Source organism: Carcharhinus amblyrhynchos, chromosome 32, assembly GCF_965287045.1.
Source record: "Carcharhinus amblyrhynchos chromosome 32, sCarAmb.v2.hapA, whole genome shotgun sequence".
NCBI classification, from domain to species: Eukaryota; Metazoa; Chordata; class Chondrichthyes; order Carcharhiniformes; family Carcharhinidae; genus Carcharhinus; species Carcharhinus amblyrhynchos.
The window spans coordinates 16,010,737-16,027,895 of record NC_137355.1 but is presented as its reverse complement, the minus strand read 5'-3'; the positions used below and the strand labels follow the sequence as shown (position 1 = coordinate 16,027,895).

Genomic DNA, 17,159 nt, shown 5'->3' with positions numbered 1-17,159 from the left:
TATTGTTTCCAGGGGAAAGTATCCAGAATGTGGGATACATTGTAACTGAGAGTTATTGTTTCCAGGGGAAAGTATCCGGAATCGGGGATACACTGTAACTGAGAGTTATTGTTTCCAGAGGAAAGTATTCAGAATCTGGGATACATTGTAACTGGGAGTTTCTAGAGAAAAGTAGCCATAATCTGGGATAATTTGTAATTGGGAATTTCCAGGGAAAAGTATCCAGAATCTGGGATACATTGTAACTGGGAGTTTCTAGGGAAAAATACCCATAATCTGGCATATATTGTAACTGGGAGTTTCCAGGGAAAAATATCCATAATCTGGCATATATTGTAACTGGGAGTTTCTAGAGAAAAGTATCCATAATCTGGGATACTTTGTACCTGGGAGTTTCCAGGGAAAAATATCCATAACCTGGGATACATTGTTTCTGGCCGTTAGTGTTTTCAGAGGAAAGTATCTGGAATCTGGGATACTTTATAATTCATTTACAAAGGGGGCTTTGTAATATCACCTGGAAGCTTGCTCCCTCCCAACAGGGGAAGGATAGGAGGAATTCTCTGACTACAGTTGTGGGTGTGTCTCTCGTTACTGTGGACGCAGAAGGCGGGGTATTTCAAAGCGACAACAGAAGAATGATTCCTCCCAACGCTCCCCACAGCGAGTGGCAGGGGATTCCCGCAGTCACCGGGGATTTGAACTGTCCTTCTTGGAGTCAGGAATCTGGAAGGAAAAAAACGCCGTGGTAGAGGTTGGATTGGGACTTTACCTCCAGGGGCTGATACCTCCCCCGGTTGCTGCATGTGTTTTTTTTGTGGACACATATTTCCCCACCCCCCGCCCCAGCCTGGCTCGGGTAGCGTGTTATTGAGAAATGACTGATTTTAGCACAAGCGTTCAGGAGGGTCGCCACAGGATGGTGGCAAGTGGGAGTTGGCACGGCCCGAGACTCCTGCCATCTCCACCCCTCACCCTCTCAGAGCTGGACAGGAGCCCCGAGGGACTGCACAGGACACGAAGATCTCCTCTGCGATTTCAGGTAATGCCTCTCAGATTAAGGACATGTTTTTCTGAATGTTGTAATGGGGGAGAGTGTTCAACTTTGTTAGTGGGGGAATTTCCACAGGAACTTCACTGCAGTGTTAATGTAGGCCTTGCTTGTGACTAATACATAAATTTTGCTGAAGGTACAAAAATTTGGGGGAAATGACTAAATGATATCTCAACTTCTGAAACCAAAAGTCCGGTGCCCTGGTAGATGTGATGCTGAGCTAGTAACTACCTGGAATTGTGAATCTCGGTGCCAATGTGGCAGTAGTAATACAACTTTTTAAGTGGCACAGTGGTTAGCACTGCTGCCTCACAGCATCAGGGACCCAGGACCCAGGTTCCATTCTGGGCTTGGGTCACTGTCTGTGTGGAGTTTGCACGTTCTCCCCGTGTCTGCTTGGGTTTCCTCCAGGTGCTCCGGTTTCCTCCCACAATCCGAAAGACGTGATGGTTCAGTGCATTGGCCGTGCTAAATTCTCCCTCAGTGTGGCAATTATCGGTTCACAGTAACTCCATTGCAGTGTTAATGTAAGCCTACTTGTGACTAAAAAATAAACTTTAACTTTAACTTTGTTAGTGTCACGAGTAGGCTTACATTAACATTGCAATGAAGTTACTATGAAAACTGCCTAGTTGCCACACACCGGCGCCAGCTCGGGTACACTGAGGGAGAATTTAGCACGGCCAATGCATCCAACCAGCAGATCTTTCAGACTGTGGGAGGAAACCGGAGCACCCGGAGGAAACTCATGCAGAGACGGGGAGGAAATGCAAGCTGCACACAGACAGTCACCCAAGCCAGGAATCGAACCTGGGTCTCTGGTTCTGAGAGACAGCAGTGCTAAACACTGTGCCACAGAGCTGCCCATGGTCCAGTAATCCAGACTATTGGAACAAAGGTTCAAATCGCACCATGGCATCTCTCAGAATTTAAATTCGATTAATCTGAAATCAGTAATGATGACTGTGAAATTTTCACTGAGTTCATTAATGTCCTTGAGGGACAGTGTGCAATGGTTAGCAGCGCCGTCTCACAGTGCCAGGGACCTGTGTTCGATTCCCAACTCGGGTCATTGTTTGTGCAGATTCTGCATATTCTCCCTGTGTTTGAGTGGGTTTCCTCTGTACCTCCGGTTTCCTCCCACAATCCGAAGATGTGTAGGTTAAGGGGATTGACCATTCTAATTTGTCCCTTAGTGTCCAAAGATGTGCAAGTTTCATGTAATCCTGACAGAGCAAAAGGAGGCCATTTGGGTCATCGAGACTGCACTGACCACAATCCGACTCAGGTCCTATCCATGTAATCCCATGTATTTACCCTAGCTAATATCCCTGAAAATAAGAAGTAATTTAGCATGGCCAATGCACATCTTTGGACTGTGGGAAGAAACTGGAGCACCCAGAGGAAATCCGTGCAGACGTGGGGACAACGTGCAAACGCCACACAAACAGTAGCCCAAGCTGGGAATTGAACCCGAGTCCCTAGTGCTGTGAGGCAGCTGTGCTGCCCTTAAGCGGATTGGCCATGCTAAGTTGCCCTTCAGTATCCAAAGATGTATAGTTTAGGGGGTTGGGCAAGGTAAATATGTGGGGTCCCGGGGATAGGGCCTGGGTAAGGTACTCTATTGGAGACGCAGTGCAGACTCGATGGGCTGAATGGCCTCCTTCTCTGTAGGGATCCTATGCTTCTGTGCAATCTGCTGTCATTACCTGGTCTGACCAACGTGTGACTCCAGAGCCACAGCAATGCTGCTCTCTGAACTGGCCCAGCAAGTGACTCAGTTCAAGACTGAACAAATCCTTCCAACTCAAGCCCATGGCTAATAGCAGGAGCCGTGTGAAGGGAGTAAAGTTGCAACCTCCACCATCGCTACCCGACCTCTGCCATGCTTTTTTCCTTCTAGACTTTGATCTGATTTGTTATTGTCACATGTATTAACATACAGTGAAAAGTATTGTTTCTTGCATGCTATGCAAACAAAGCATACCGTTCATAGAGAAGGAAAAGAGAGAGCGCAGAATGTAGTGTTACAGTCGTAGAAAGGGTGTGGAGAAAGAGCAATTTAAAGTGAGGTAGGTCCATTCAGAAGTCTGACAGCAGCAGGGAAGAAGCTGTTCTTGAGTCGATTTGTACGTGACTTCAGAATTTGCTATCTTTTTCCCTGAAGAAAAAAGTGGAAGAGAGAACACCCAGGGTGGGTGTGTGGGGTCCTTAATTATGCTGGCTGCTTTCCCGAGGCAGTGGGAAGTGTGGACAGAGTCGATGGATGGGAGGCTGGTTTGTGTGATGGACTGGGCTACGTTGACCTTTTGTAGCTCCTTGCAGTCTTGGGCAGAGCAGGAGCCACAACACGTATGTAAGAGTACGCGTTGGCATAGCAACTTGGACTCCCTTGAATGAACCATTACACACCATAAATGACAGGGGGAGTGTGGGTGGGCAGAATGGGGGGTGTGTGTGTGTGTGTGTGTGTGTGTGGTGGGGGCAGATGGGGGACGTGGTGGGGGGGGGGGGTGGGGGGAGGGGCAGGTGTTGGATTAAAATCATGGAACTCCCTCCCGAACAACCCTCATGGATCACAGCTCACCATCACCTCCTCGTGGGCACTTGGGGTTGGGCAATAAATGCTGTTTTAGCCAGTGATACTCCGGTCCTGCGAATGAATAAATACGTATATATTTGAAATAAATATCTGCTGCTTCTTAGGGGTGGCACAGTTGTTAGCACTGCTTTCTCATAGCGCCAGGGATCTGGGTTTGATTCCTGGCTTGGGTCACTGTCAGTATGGAGTCTACACGTTCTTGCCGTGTCTGTGGTGGGTTTCCTCCGGGTGCTTCAGTTTCCTTCCACAGTCTGTAGATGTGCAGGTTAGGTGGATTTGCCATGTTAAATTGCCTCTTAGTATCAGAGGGACAAGCTGGAGTAAATGCCTAGGGTGATGGGGATGGGGCCTGGTTGGGATGGTGGTCAATGTAGATGTGATGAGACAAATGGCTTCACTGTAGGGATTCTATAATACTATCACCAAAACAGGCTAATTAGCCCTGCAGGCCCATGTGTCACCCACCTCCTCCTCCTGATGTCGACCGAGGAACGTATAATTTCCTCAAAGAAACCTGCAAACAAAATATCTCACAGCGATGAAACTGTGAAGAGCAAAGGTTTAAATTAACCTGGAGGAATTTGAAAATTGAGGCCACGCTGTCTGTCATCTCTCTGTTATCTCTGCTACTTCCAGTATTTGAGAGGTGGTGGGTGGAGAGAAATCACTGCCAGAGAATAACGGGTGCTTGTGGCTCTGATATCACTCACATCCAACAGGTCTGACAACATCTATAAGGAGAGAAAAGAGCTGATGTTTCAAGTCCAGATGACCCTTTATCAAAGCTGTGACAAAGGGTCATCTAGACTTGAAACGTTGGCTCTTTTCTCTCCTTACAAATGCTGCCAGACCTGCTGAGGTTTTCCAGGATTTTCTCTTTTCGTTTCAGATTCCAGCATCCGCAGTAATTTGCTTTTATCCAGCGTGGTCTGCTGCTCTGATCCCGTCTCAGTCGGTCCATCCCAGCTCCAGGCATTGATTTGATTAGATTTATTATTGTCACATGTATTGGGATACAGTGTATTGTTTCTTGCGCACGATACAGACAAAATGTACTGTTCATAGAGTACATAGGGGAGAAGGAAAGGTGTGGGTGGAGAATGTAGTGTTACAGTCATAGCTAGGGTATAAAGAAAAGTCAGCTTAAATTCAAAAGTCTGACGGTAACAGGGAAGAAGCTATAGGGGACATTTACATAAATGGCAGAACCCTTAGGAGTATTGATAGGCAGAGGGATCTGGGTGTACAGGTACACAGGTCACTGAAAGTGGCAACGCAGGTGGAGAAGGTAATCAAGAAGCATATGGCATGCTTGCCTTCATTGGCCAGGGCACTGAGTTTAAAAATTGGCAAGTCATGTTTCAGCTTTATAAAACATTAGTTAGGCCACACTTGGAATATAGTGTTCCATTCTGGTTGCTACACTACCAGAAGGATGTGGAGGCTTTGGAGAGGGTAAGAAAAGATTTACCTGGCACGGAAGGCCTTAGCTATGAGGGTAAGTTGGAGAAACTTGGTTTATTTCTCACTGGAACAACAGGGATTGAGGGGCGACCTGATAGAAGTCTACAGGATTATGAGAGGCATGGATAGTCAGAAGCTTTTTCCCAGGGTGGAATTTTCTCAGGGTGACACACTTTTACAGATGCACCATAGAAAGCATTCTTTCTGGTTGTATCACAGCTTGGCATAGTTCCTACTCTGCCCAAGACTGCAAGGAACCACAAAAGGTTGTGAATGTAGCCCAATCCATCATGCAAATCAGCATCCCATCCATTGACTCCATCTACACTTTCTGCTGCCTTGGAAAAGCAGCCAGCATAATTAAGGACCACATGCAGCCCGGACATTCTCACTTCCACATTCTTCCTTCAGGAAGAAGATACAAAAGTCTGAGGTCACATGCCAACCAAATCAAGAACAGCTTCTTCCCTGCAGCCATCAGATTTTTGAATGGACCTACCTTGCATTAAGTTGATCTCTCTCTACACCCTAGCAATAACTGTAATAGTACATTCTGCATTCTCCCGTTTCCTTCTCTATGAATGGTATGCTTTGTCTGTATAGTATGCAAGTTACAATCCTTTTTACTATGTTAATACATGTGACGATAATGAATCAAATCAGAGTCAGTTACTGGGGGAATAGGTTTAAGGTGCAAGGGGCAAGGTTTAAAGGAGATGTATGAGGCAAGTTCTTTTACATAGAAGGTGGTGGGTGCCTGGAACTCGTTGCTGGGGGAGGTAGTGGAAGCAGATATGATGGTTACTTTCAAGGGGTGTCTTGACAAACACATGAATAGGATGGGAACAGAGGGATATAGTTCCTAGAAGAGTAGGGGCTTTTAGTTCAGTCGGGCAGCATGGTTGGCGCAGGCTTGGAGGGCCGAAGGGCCTGTTCCTTTTTCTTTGCTCTTTGTTCTTGAGTCAGATGGTACGTGGTCTCAGACTTTTGTATCTTTTTCCCGACAACAGGATGTGGAAGAGAGAATGTCCGGGGTGTGTGGCGTCCTTGATTATGCTGGCTGCTTTTCCGTGGCAGCGGGAAGTGTAGGTGGAGTCAGTGGACGGGAGGCTGGTTTGCGTGATGGACTGAACTATGTTCACGGCTCTTTGTAGTTCCTTGCAGCCTTGGGCCAAGCAGGAGACATACCAACCAGAAAGAATGCTTTCTATGGCGCATCTATAACAATTGTAAGAAGTCTCACAACACCAGGTTAAAGTCCAGCAGGTTTAATCGGTAGCGTGAGCTTTCAGAGCGCTGCTCCTTCATCAGGTGAGTGGGATTGTGGTTAGTGCAGCCACTCACCTGATGAAGGAGCAGTGCCCTGAAAGCTTGTGCTACCAATTAAACCTGTTGGACTTTAACCTGGTGTTGTGAGACTTCTTACTGTGCCCACCCCCAGTCCAATGCTGGCACCTCCACATCGTGGCTGTAACAATTGGTGAGAGGCGTATATCAAACAGGTTCACTCCTGTGGAGATTCTTTCACTCTGACAGAGTTACCGTTATCCTACCACTCAACAGCCTTGTGGTATGGTCAGCTCTGTATGAGTGGAAATCGCCCAGCTGTCCAGCATGCTGGGGTGGCTCCTCCACCTCTTTCAGGAACGCACTTTTCCTGATGCTGCAGTCTTGCAACTTGGTGCAACCCACTTGTTAGGAAAATAAGGATCCTCCAATCACGTGAACAGCTCTGAGCGTCGCACCTTGGGAAGGATCTATTAGCCTAGGACACGGGTCTCCAAATTACGGCCTGCGGGCCGTATCCAGATCAGAGTTTGGAGACCGCTGGCCTAGGAGAACAGGCAATGTCTATTTCCCAGAACGATACTGGGCTCCCAGGTATTGGGTAAAGATGTACGGTTTAGGTTTAGAATTTAAAGGTTATTTATTAGTGTCACAAGTAGGCTTGCATTAACACTTCAATGAAGTTATTGTGAAAAATCTCCTAGTCGCCACATTCTGGCGCCGGTTCAGGTACACTGAGGGAGAATTTAGCATGGCCAACGCACCCTGACCTGCACGTCTTTCGGACTGTGTGAGGAAACTGGAGCACCCGGAGGAAGCCCACACAGACATGGGGAGAACATGCAGACTTCACACAGACAACGACCCAAGCTGGGAATCGAACTTGGGTCCCGGTGCTGTGAGGCTGCAGTCCTAACCACTGTGCCACTGTGTCCCTCTCACTGTTCTAAACTCAATGAATACAGTCCTAACTGACTGACTGACCTGCACAGTGGTTAGCACTGCTGCCTCTCACTGCTAGCAACCCGGGTTCGATTCCCAGCTTGGGTCACTGTCTGTGCAGTATCTGCACCTTCTCCCCATGTCTGTGTGGGTTTCCTCCCACAGTCTGAGGACGTGCTGGTTAGGTGCATTGGCCATGCAAAATTCTCCCTCAGTGTACCCAGACAAGCGCTGGAGTGTAGCAACTATGGGATTTTCACAGTAACTTCATTGCAGCGTTAATGTAAGCTAATTTGTAACACTAATAAATAAAATTTAAAACTTTGTATGTGCCACTTAGGTGGATTGCCCATGCTGAATTGCCCCTTAGTGCCCCAAGATGTGTAGGTTAGATGGATTAGCCTTGGTAAATGTGCAGGGGATACAAGAATAGGGTAGGGGAGACGGCTTAAGTTTTAAGTTTATTTATTAGTGTCACGAGTAGGCTTATATTAACGCTGCAATGATGTGACTGAAAATCCCCTAGTCGACACACTCTGGCACCAGTCTGGGTGCACTGAGGGAGAATTTAGCACTGCTAACCTAGCCTGTACACTGTATAAGGTGCTCTATCAGAGAGTTGGTACAGACTCGATGGGCTGAATGACCTCCTCCTGCACAGTAGGGATTCTAGGATCAAGGCAGCTTAGCTCCACCAGTGCCACCCCGTCAGGCACGTCTTACACAAAGTATTCAATCTCAGTCTACGTTGTGAATAGTATGCCGCAGATTCCAATTTATTGTCGTGTGTGGAAGGACTGTGTGCACAGCAACAGTACAAAGACCAGAGTGTTCCTTGAAAGACACTTCATCATCCAACGTTGGGTAAATATTCACTGTTTCCAATTCAGTATTGTATCTTTGGCAGCTTTTTATTGGAAGGAGCAGGCGTAACCTTGCACTGCTGACAGGGCTGTGTTCCTATGAATGCATTAGAATGGAATGTGTACATCTGTGCCGTTAATGTAATACTGAGTGAGCAGTTTTCTTCCCCCTCTGACCTCTCTCGCTCACTAGGTAGCTCAGTCACCTCCAAGTCTGAAGGTTCAAAACCCATCCCCGAGACTTGCGCTCAGATATCTCGGGCTAACACTCTGGGTGCGGTACTGAGCGAGTGCTGCACTGTCAGAGGCTGCTGTCTTTTTGGATAAGACTTTTAAAATGAAGCCTTCTCCTGGGTGAGATTCCTTGCTGCTACTTTGAAGCAAAGAACAGGGAGGTTTTCCCTGGTGTTCTGGCTGAAACATACCCTGTACACTTACCAAAACAGAATCACATTCCTACTTTAATTAAATAACCAACTAAACCAAACCAATTGATGAGGGGCAATGCTATATTGTCTGAATAAAAATGACATTCTTTAAGAGGGTCAAAAAGGCGCGCGCATCCTCGTGGTGCCCAGCGAGCACGGAAGGAAACAAAATTGCATTGTTGTTTGGTGTGCAAATTGGCTGGCACATTCCTACATCAAAACTATCCAATATTTTATAGAGTAATCGAATCCCAACAGGAGACAATGGTTTCATGGTCATCAGTAGATTCTTAATTCCAGATTTTTTTTTTATTGAATTCAAATTCAATAAAAATTTGGCCCATTGAGTCTCTGCTGGCCTTTCGAAAGAGCAATCTAATTAATCCCACTCCCTTCCCCTAGCCCTGCACATTGTATTTACCCATTTCTTCTTGATTGGGGCTGCTCTTTCAGGCAGGATATTTTTAGTGTGGCACAGTGGTTAGCATTGCTGCGCCAGGGAACTGGGTTCGATTCCTGGCCTCAGGTCAGTCTGTGCGGAGTATGCATGTTCTCCCCATGTCTACATGGGTTTCCTCCAGATGCTTCAGTTTCCCCTCTATCTGAAAGCCGTCCTTGTTAGGCAGATTAACCGTGCTAAATTCTCCCTCAGTGTACCCGAACAGGCGCCGGATTGTGGCAACTAGGAGATTTTCACAGTAACTTCATTGCAGTGTTAATGTAAGCCTACTTGTGACACTAAGAAATAAACCTTAACTTAAAAAAAAACCCTGCCCTCCCCATATCATTAATAAATAAACTTTTCACAGTAACTTGATGTTAATGTGACACTAATAAATAAGCTTTAAACATTTTAGTTTCTCGTCATATGACAGTCCTGCCATCCCAGGAATCAGCCTGGTAAACCTCCGCTGTGCTCCGTCTATAGCAAGGACATCCTTCCTCAGCCAAGGACACCAAAACTACGCACAATACTCCAGGTGTGGCCTCACCAACACCCTGTACAATCGCAGTAAGAGCTGACTGATTTCTTCCTTCACGTATCCACATTATCTTTCAGTTGGACAAGGTCACCAGCTCAGTCCTGGAGTGTGTGACAATAATGTCAGCCTACTTGTGTCGCTAATAAGTGAACAAACTTAAATCCTTCCCTTCCCTGGCTTTTTGGTCAGTTATCTTAAATCCGTGTCCCCCCTACCCCGGCTTCCAGCAACAGCCCTGCCAATGGAACGACTAGTTTTTCTTACTAAGACCTTTGAGAATGAGGGAATGCCAGATTCGAGCAGCGATCTGCTCGGATAGTTGTGATTTCAGTGCAGTGATGACGCATCGAAGAGCGTGTGGAACATGTGTTGTCAGGGGCGAACTTGGGAGGGTTCCAAAAAACCTCCGGGGGTGGGCAAGAGCATTGAATGATCTGATGTTCTGCACTCGAACTTTAATATATGTACACCTTCAGCGAGGATAACCGTTGATTTGGTGAGCAAAGCCTATGAAAGATGTGTTGCTTTGGTTACAGTGGTTACTATAACAACCAGCTGGATGATTCAGAGAACTGTCAAGAAACCTCGAATGGTTTTATTTTAAAGCCAGCATTGAACAATCTCCTTTTAGACAGGTCTCTAGTTTATTCTCCTGTGGACACGGGGTCCACCTTAAGACACAGTCGCTGACCACTCTTAACTGGACACAGCCACTTGCATTCTCCTTCTTAAAGTTTCTTTATTTGTTAGTGTCACAAGTCAACTTACGTTAACACTGCGATGAAGCCACTTTGAAAATCCCCTAGTCCCCACACTCTGCCGCCTGTTTGGGTATACTGAGGGAGAATTTAGCATGGCCAATCTACCTAATCGTCATGTCTTTCGGACTGTGAGAGGAAACGGGAGCATCCGGTGGAAACCCGCACAGACATGGGGAGAACATGCAGAATCTGCACAGACAGTGGCCCAAGCCAGGAATCGAACTTGGGTCACTGGCGCTGTGAGGCAGCAGTGCTAACCCCAGTGCCACCTGGTTTGATGGGGCTGGATAAGGGAGAGACTGTTCTCACTCATAAAAGGATTGCGAAGGAGAAAGCACAGATTTATTATGATCACACATATTATTATACGGTGTAAAGTATTGTTTCTTGCTTGCAATACAGAAAAAGTATACCGTTCATAGAGAAGGAAAGGAGAGGGTGCAGACTGCAGTGTTACAGTCACAACTAGGGTGTAGAGAAAGATCAACCTGTGGCACAGTGGTTAGCACAGTTACCTCACAGCGGCAGGGACCTGGGTTCAATTCATGGCTTGGGTCAATGTTTGTGTGGAGTCTGCATGTTCACCCCATGTCTGCATGGGTTTCCTTTGGATGCTCCAGTTTCCTCTCAGTTCAAAGATGCGTGGGTTAGGTGGATTGGCCATGCTAAATTCTCCCTCCGTGTACCCAAACAGGCATCAAAGTGTGGCAACAGGGGGATTTACAGAGCAACTTCATTGCAGTGTGAATGTAAGCAAACTTGGTGCAATGTAATTCCATTCAAAAGTCTGATGACGGCAGGGAAAAAGCTGTTCTTGAGTTAATTTGCACGTGTCCTCAGACTTTTGTATCTTTTTCCTGATGGAAGAAGGTGGAAGAGAGAATAAGTGTGGGGTCCTTAATTATGCTGGCTACTTTTCCGAGACAGTGGGAAGTGTAGAGAGAGTCAATGGATGGGAGGCTGGTTTGCGTGATGGACTGGGCTACATTCATGACTCTTTGTAGTTCCTTGCGGTCTTGTACAGAGCAGGAGCCGTACCAAGCTGTGATACAACCAGAAAGAATGCTTTCCATGGTGTATCTGTAAAAGTTGGTGAGAGTCGCAGCGGACATGCCAAATTTCCTTAGCCTTCTGAGAAAGTAGAGGCGTTGGTGGGGCTTTCTTAACTATAGTGTCGTCATGGGGGGGATCAAGGGCAGGTTGTTGATCTGGATACCTAGAAGCTTGAAGCTCTCGACTCTTTCTACTTCATCCCCGTTGATGTAGACAGGGGCATGTTCTCCACTATGTTTAGTGATTTGCAAAAGAAGCTAATGTGATGTAACTGCAACCCTTCTCTCACAACGAGTGGTTGGAAGTACAGTGGAGGCAGGTTCAATCAAGGCACTCTAGAGGGCATTGGATGACTACTTGAATAAGGCCGCAAGAAAAAGGAGCAGAATGAGGCCACTCAGCCCATCGGGTCTGTTCTGCCATTCAATCATGGCTGGTAAGTTTCTCAATCCCGTTCTCCCACCTTTTCCCCGCAATCTTTGACCCCCTTATCAATCAAGAACCTACCTATCTCTGTCCTAAATACACTCAATGACCTGGCCTCCACAGTCTTCTGTGGCACTGAATTCCACAGATTCATCACACTCTGGCTGAAGAGATTCCTCCTCCATCCCAGTTCCAAAGGGTCGTCCCTTTCGAAACAATGTGCAGGGAGAAGGCAGGGGACAGGAACCACATCAGTTATGGTCATTTGGAGAGCTGGTGTAGACGCAATGGGCCAAATGGCCTCCTCCTGAGCCCTAATTTGAAGGCCAGATTGGTGTTGGGTTTGGATTCACTGACCAATCTTCACATCTGAGCCTTTATACAGATTGTTGGGAGACTGTTTGACTGTGGAGAGGTATCACACTGTGGAGAGCAGGGATGTACTGCTGAGGCTTTATAAGGCCACATTTGGAACATTGTGAGCAAAGTTTGGGCCCCATATCGAAGGAAGGATGTGCTGGACCTGGAAGGGTTCCAAAGGAGGTTCACAAGAATGATCCCAGGAATGAAAGCCTTGACATATGAGGAGAGTTTGAGGACTCTGGGTCTGTACTTGATGGAGATTTCATTGAAAGTTACAGAATACTAAAGGCCTGGATAGAATGGACAAGGAGAAGATGTTTCTATTTGTTGGAGAGACTAAGATCCGAGGGACAGCCTCAGAGTAACGAAGTGACCCCTTAAAACCAAGATGAGGAGGAATTTCTTCAGCCAGAGAGTGGGAATTTGTGGAATTCTTTGCCACCGAAGGCTGTGAAGGTCAGATCATTAAGCATATTTAAGACAGAGATAGGTTCCTGATTGGTAACGGGGGAAAAGGCAGGAGAAGGGGGATGAGAAACCCATCAGCCGTGATCGAATGGCAGAAAAGACGAGCTGAATGGCCTAATTCTGCTCCTAGAACTTATGGAACCATCAATCCTGTGCATGTGCACACTTAAGAATTCTCCAGCAGGGATCGCTGAGTCACTAGTTGGCACAGGAGACTGGATTTTTCGTCTCCCTTGCCCAGGACAATTGAGATTGATCTGTCAGCCATTTAACTCCATTAAACCTGGCCTCTCACTGGCTTGTCTTCAGGTCAATGCCCTGTGGTGCAGTGATCTATTAGGGCACTGAGCAACTCTGATAAAATGCCTGGTAGAGGAGACCCAGACAGATTTGTCAGACATGGCTGGCTAAATGTGACAATGATTAAAATCCAACCATTTATATCGTGTGTTCTTTGTAAAAAAAAAAATTCATTCATTGGACATGGACGTCACTGGCTGGGAGCAGCATTTATTGCCCATCCCTGATTGCCCTTGGAGGGCAGTTGAGAGTCAACCACATTGCTGTGACTCTGGAGTCACATGTAGGCCAGACCGGGTAAGGACGGCAGATTTCCTTCCCTAAAGGAGCCGGATGGGTTTTCCCGATAATGGTTTCATGGTCATCGGTTACCAAAGCTTATGGGGAGAAAGCAGGATTAGGTTATTGAATTGGACGATCAGCCATGATCGTAATGAATGGCAGAGCAGGCTCGAAGGGCCAAATGGCCTCCTCCTGCTCCTATCTTCTATGTTTCTATGGTACACTCTTAATTCCAGATTTATTTTCTTGGAATTCCAATTTCACCATCTGTCATGGCGGGATTCGAACCCGGGTCCCCAGAACATTAGCTGAGTTTCTGGATTAATAGTCTAGCAATAATCCCACTAGCCTCCCCATAAAGATATTAGAATTCTTTAATGCCAGTTATTTTCCCATTTGCTATCGCCCCAACAGGAAACTTATTTATAGAGGTCTGGCCCAGTGGTGAATTAAATTTGCCGTGTGTGATACACACCTCATTAGGATGTAGCCATTCTGTAACACACAGTTTCAAACTTCTACCACTCATCAGAGCTCTGTATGTATCAAGAGGCCCAAAGCATCACTTATGTATGAAGGGAAATTTTCTCTTCAGCTGATGTTTTTCTTTCATTCGTGGGACATGGGTGTCGCTGGCTGGGCCAGCACTTATTGCCCATCCCTAGTTGCCCCTTGAGAAGGCAGTGGGTGAGCTGCCGCCTTGAATCGCTGCAGTCCACGTGCTGTGGGTTGATGCCATTAGGGAAGGAATTCCAGGAATTTGACCCAGTGACAGTGAAGGCACGGCCGATATATTTCCAAGTCAGGATGGTGAGTGGTTTGGAGGGGAGCCTGCAAGTGGTGGTGTTCCCGTGTATCTGCTGCCCTCGTCCTTCTAGATGGAAGTGGTCATGAGTTTGGAAGGTGCTGTCTAAGGATCTTTGGTGAATTGCTGCAGTGCATCTTATAGATAGTACACGCTGTCAATGGGTAACACCAAGAATGTTCAGCAGGGAACTGGAGGCATGTGATAAACCAGGCCAGTTGGCCACAAGACTGCTGCCTTTTCAGATGAACTGTCCCATGGAACATTTGAATGTCCATTTGGCACATTTACTCCAAACCGTGTCTCCCCAGTGCCTGCCTTCGATTTACTTTCCACTGGTCCCACTTGCCCATTTTTGCTTCAACATTCTGTGGGTTCCCCTCCCTGTGCACCGAATTTATTGCAGTGAGGTCTCTGGCGTTACCTTGCTCCCTCCTAGACTGATATGTCAAGTTTAACAAAACCAAGCAAGTGTGATACAATGCATCATTGAGTCACACATCTTCGCTATTCTCCTCATTTGGAGTGAAATCATCGCAATGTACTTTGGGCCAAATGGCCTCTTTCTGCAATGTGCCTGTGCTGGCTCTTGTAAAGAGCCATCCAATTAGTTCCATGCCTGTACCATAGCTCAGCTCTATCTGTTTTGGTCCCTTTTAGAATATTTACCCAATTCTCTTTTGGAATGTACCATAGAATCCCTTTAGTGCAGCAGAAGGCCATGGTTAGAACCTGCACCAACAACAATCCCACCCAGGCCCTATCCCCATAACCCCACGTATTTACCCTGCTGGTTCAGCTGTGACTGTAGGAGCTGCGCAATGGTTAGGGCCGCTGCCTCACAGCGCCAGGGATCCAGGTTCCGTTCCAGCCACGGCTCACTGTCTGTGTGGAGTTCGCACATTCTCCCCGTGTCTGCTCCAGTTTCCTCCCACAGTTCAAAGATGTGCAGTTAGAAACGTTACAGCACAGTTCAGGCCTTTTGGCCCTCAATGTTGTGCTGAGCTATGTCCAATCCCAAGATCAAGCTATCCCACTCCCTGTAAGGTGGATTGGCCATGCTATATTGTCCCTTAGTGTCCCAAAATGAACAGGGTAGGTGGACTGGCCATGCTAAATTGTCCCTTGGTGTCCAAAGATGTGCAGGAATGGTGGATTGGCTCTCCCCCGAGTGTCTGGTGGATCAGCTGAGTAAATATGTGGAGTTACGAGGCTAGGGTCTGGGTGGGATTGTAGTCGGTGCAGACTTGATGGGCCAGATGCCCTCCTTCTGCACTGCAGGGGTTCTATGATTCCACGAGTGAGATGCGACTGAATTTAAACCACCCCCCGCCCCCCCCCCCCCTCCCCACAGCATCACCCTCCCCCACCGCCCACCCCTCCCATCTCTCAGCTCAGAGGTGCTGAGTCCAGCCAAACTCTTGCTGCTTTAATCAGCTCCGGCCGACTCCACCCCGATGTAGGACGGAGGGTGTACTCTGGCCGAGTGTGTGTGTGTGTGTGTGTGTGCGTGTGTGTGTGTGTGTGTGTGTGGTGAAGTCGGCGCGCGCAGCCGCGGCGGTTATTTGGTGAGAACTCCTCTCGCCATTTTGAGCATGTTATATAAGCAGTGTGGCTTTAAATAGGCTGGCAAGCTGTCATCCTGATTTTGTACAGAGAAGCCAAAGCACCTCGCTCGGAGCTGGTGTAGGAGGAAGATCTGCCGAGGGCGGAACATCTCCCGTCTCTTTTAACCCTTCCCTTTGTCCCAAACGTTTTAGGAGCCCCTTCCCGAGGACTTGGAATGCCACGATCCGCGTTGCCCCTGCCGGGGTGTGAGGGGACAGGGATCGATTAATCCACCCACCCTGCGTTTAGCACCGAGGTTTTGTTATGATCCGTCCGACGACACCAGGTAGGAGAGCGGCTTCGGTGCCCTGTCACGAGCCTGAATCTTTTTGATTTCGATCCCTGCTGCAGTTTATCCCAGGAAATGAAAGCAATCAAATTTCTGATCCTTTTGCCCCTGTCTCTTTCTTCCCACGAGCTGCTGGAACCGTGATAAACAGGGAGAGTGAGTGAGGCTTCACCACGAGTTGCTTTTGGGCAGGGGTTTAATCGGAATGGTGGCGGGTCAGTAGGGATTTAATAGGAACAAATTGTGAGTCAGTAGGGGTTTTGGAACCAGGCCAGAGTGGGCTCGGGCAAGGAGGGTACAGAACGTCCAGTTGGCGCACATCTGGAATGAACGCAGTGGTTTTTTTTGGTTGTCGAGGTTGACCTTTTGAGCCCGGTGACGCAGGACACGACGGGCTGTTCCCCAGGACGCCCGTCACCATGAGCATCATCTGCCGCCAGGGATCCCTTGAGTTGGCGTGGCACAGTGGTTAGCGCTGCTTCCTCACAGCGCCAGGGACCCGGGTTCGATTCCCGGCTCGGGTCACTGTCTGTGCGTTTCCACCGGGTGCTCCGGTTTCCTCCCACTGTCTGAAAGACGTGCTGGTTAGGTGGATTGGCCGTGCTAAATTCCCCCTTAGTGTTTTGGGGGGGGGGGGGGGGGGGGGGCAGGGGGGATTAGCGGGGTAAATATGTGGAATTATGGGGGAGGGTCTGGGTGGGATTGTGGTTGGTGCAGACTCGATGGGCTGAATGGCTGCTTCCTGCATCTTCAGGATTCTAACTCGGTGAAAGGGGACACTTGTTGGTGCCCCAGTGTACAGAGAGGGGTGAGGATCGAGTGTTGCAGCTGGCACATTCCAAAATCCGGGGCATGGTGGCACAATAGTTGCCTCACAGCACTAACAGCCTGGGTTCGATTCCCGGCTTGGATCACTGTGTGTGTGGAGTCTGCACATTCTACCCGTGTCTGCATGGGTTTCCTCCGGGTGCTCCGGTTTCCTCCCACAGTCCAAAAGACGTGCTGGTTAGGTCATGTTAAATTGGCCATTTTAAATTCTCCCTTAGTGTCCTTGAACAGGCACCAGATTGTGGCGACTAGGGGATTTTCACAGTAACTTCATTGCAGTGTTAACATAAGCCTACTTGTGACACTAATAAATAAACTTTGAATTCTCCCTCAGTGTACCCAAACAGGCGCTG

General features: G+C 47.8%; 1 protein-coding gene across 1 annotated transcript in view; it reads left to right on the top strand.

Annotated features, from left to right (window-relative positions):
- Positions 1 to 338: 338 nt before the first annotated feature.
- The window catches only part of LOC145360664 (uncharacterized), a 104,126-nt gene continuing 87,305 nt past the window's right edge, over positions 339 to 17,159 (top strand). Inside the window, exons 1-2 of the mRNA XM_080216012.1 lie at positions 339 to 1,042; positions 15,842 to 15,975. Coding sequence (XP_080072138.1) covers positions 878 to 1,042; positions 15,842 to 15,975 — 299 coding nt within the window. The 5' untranslated portion in view covers positions 339 to 877. The remainder of the gene's footprint in view (positions 1,043 to 15,841; positions 15,976 to 17,159) is intronic.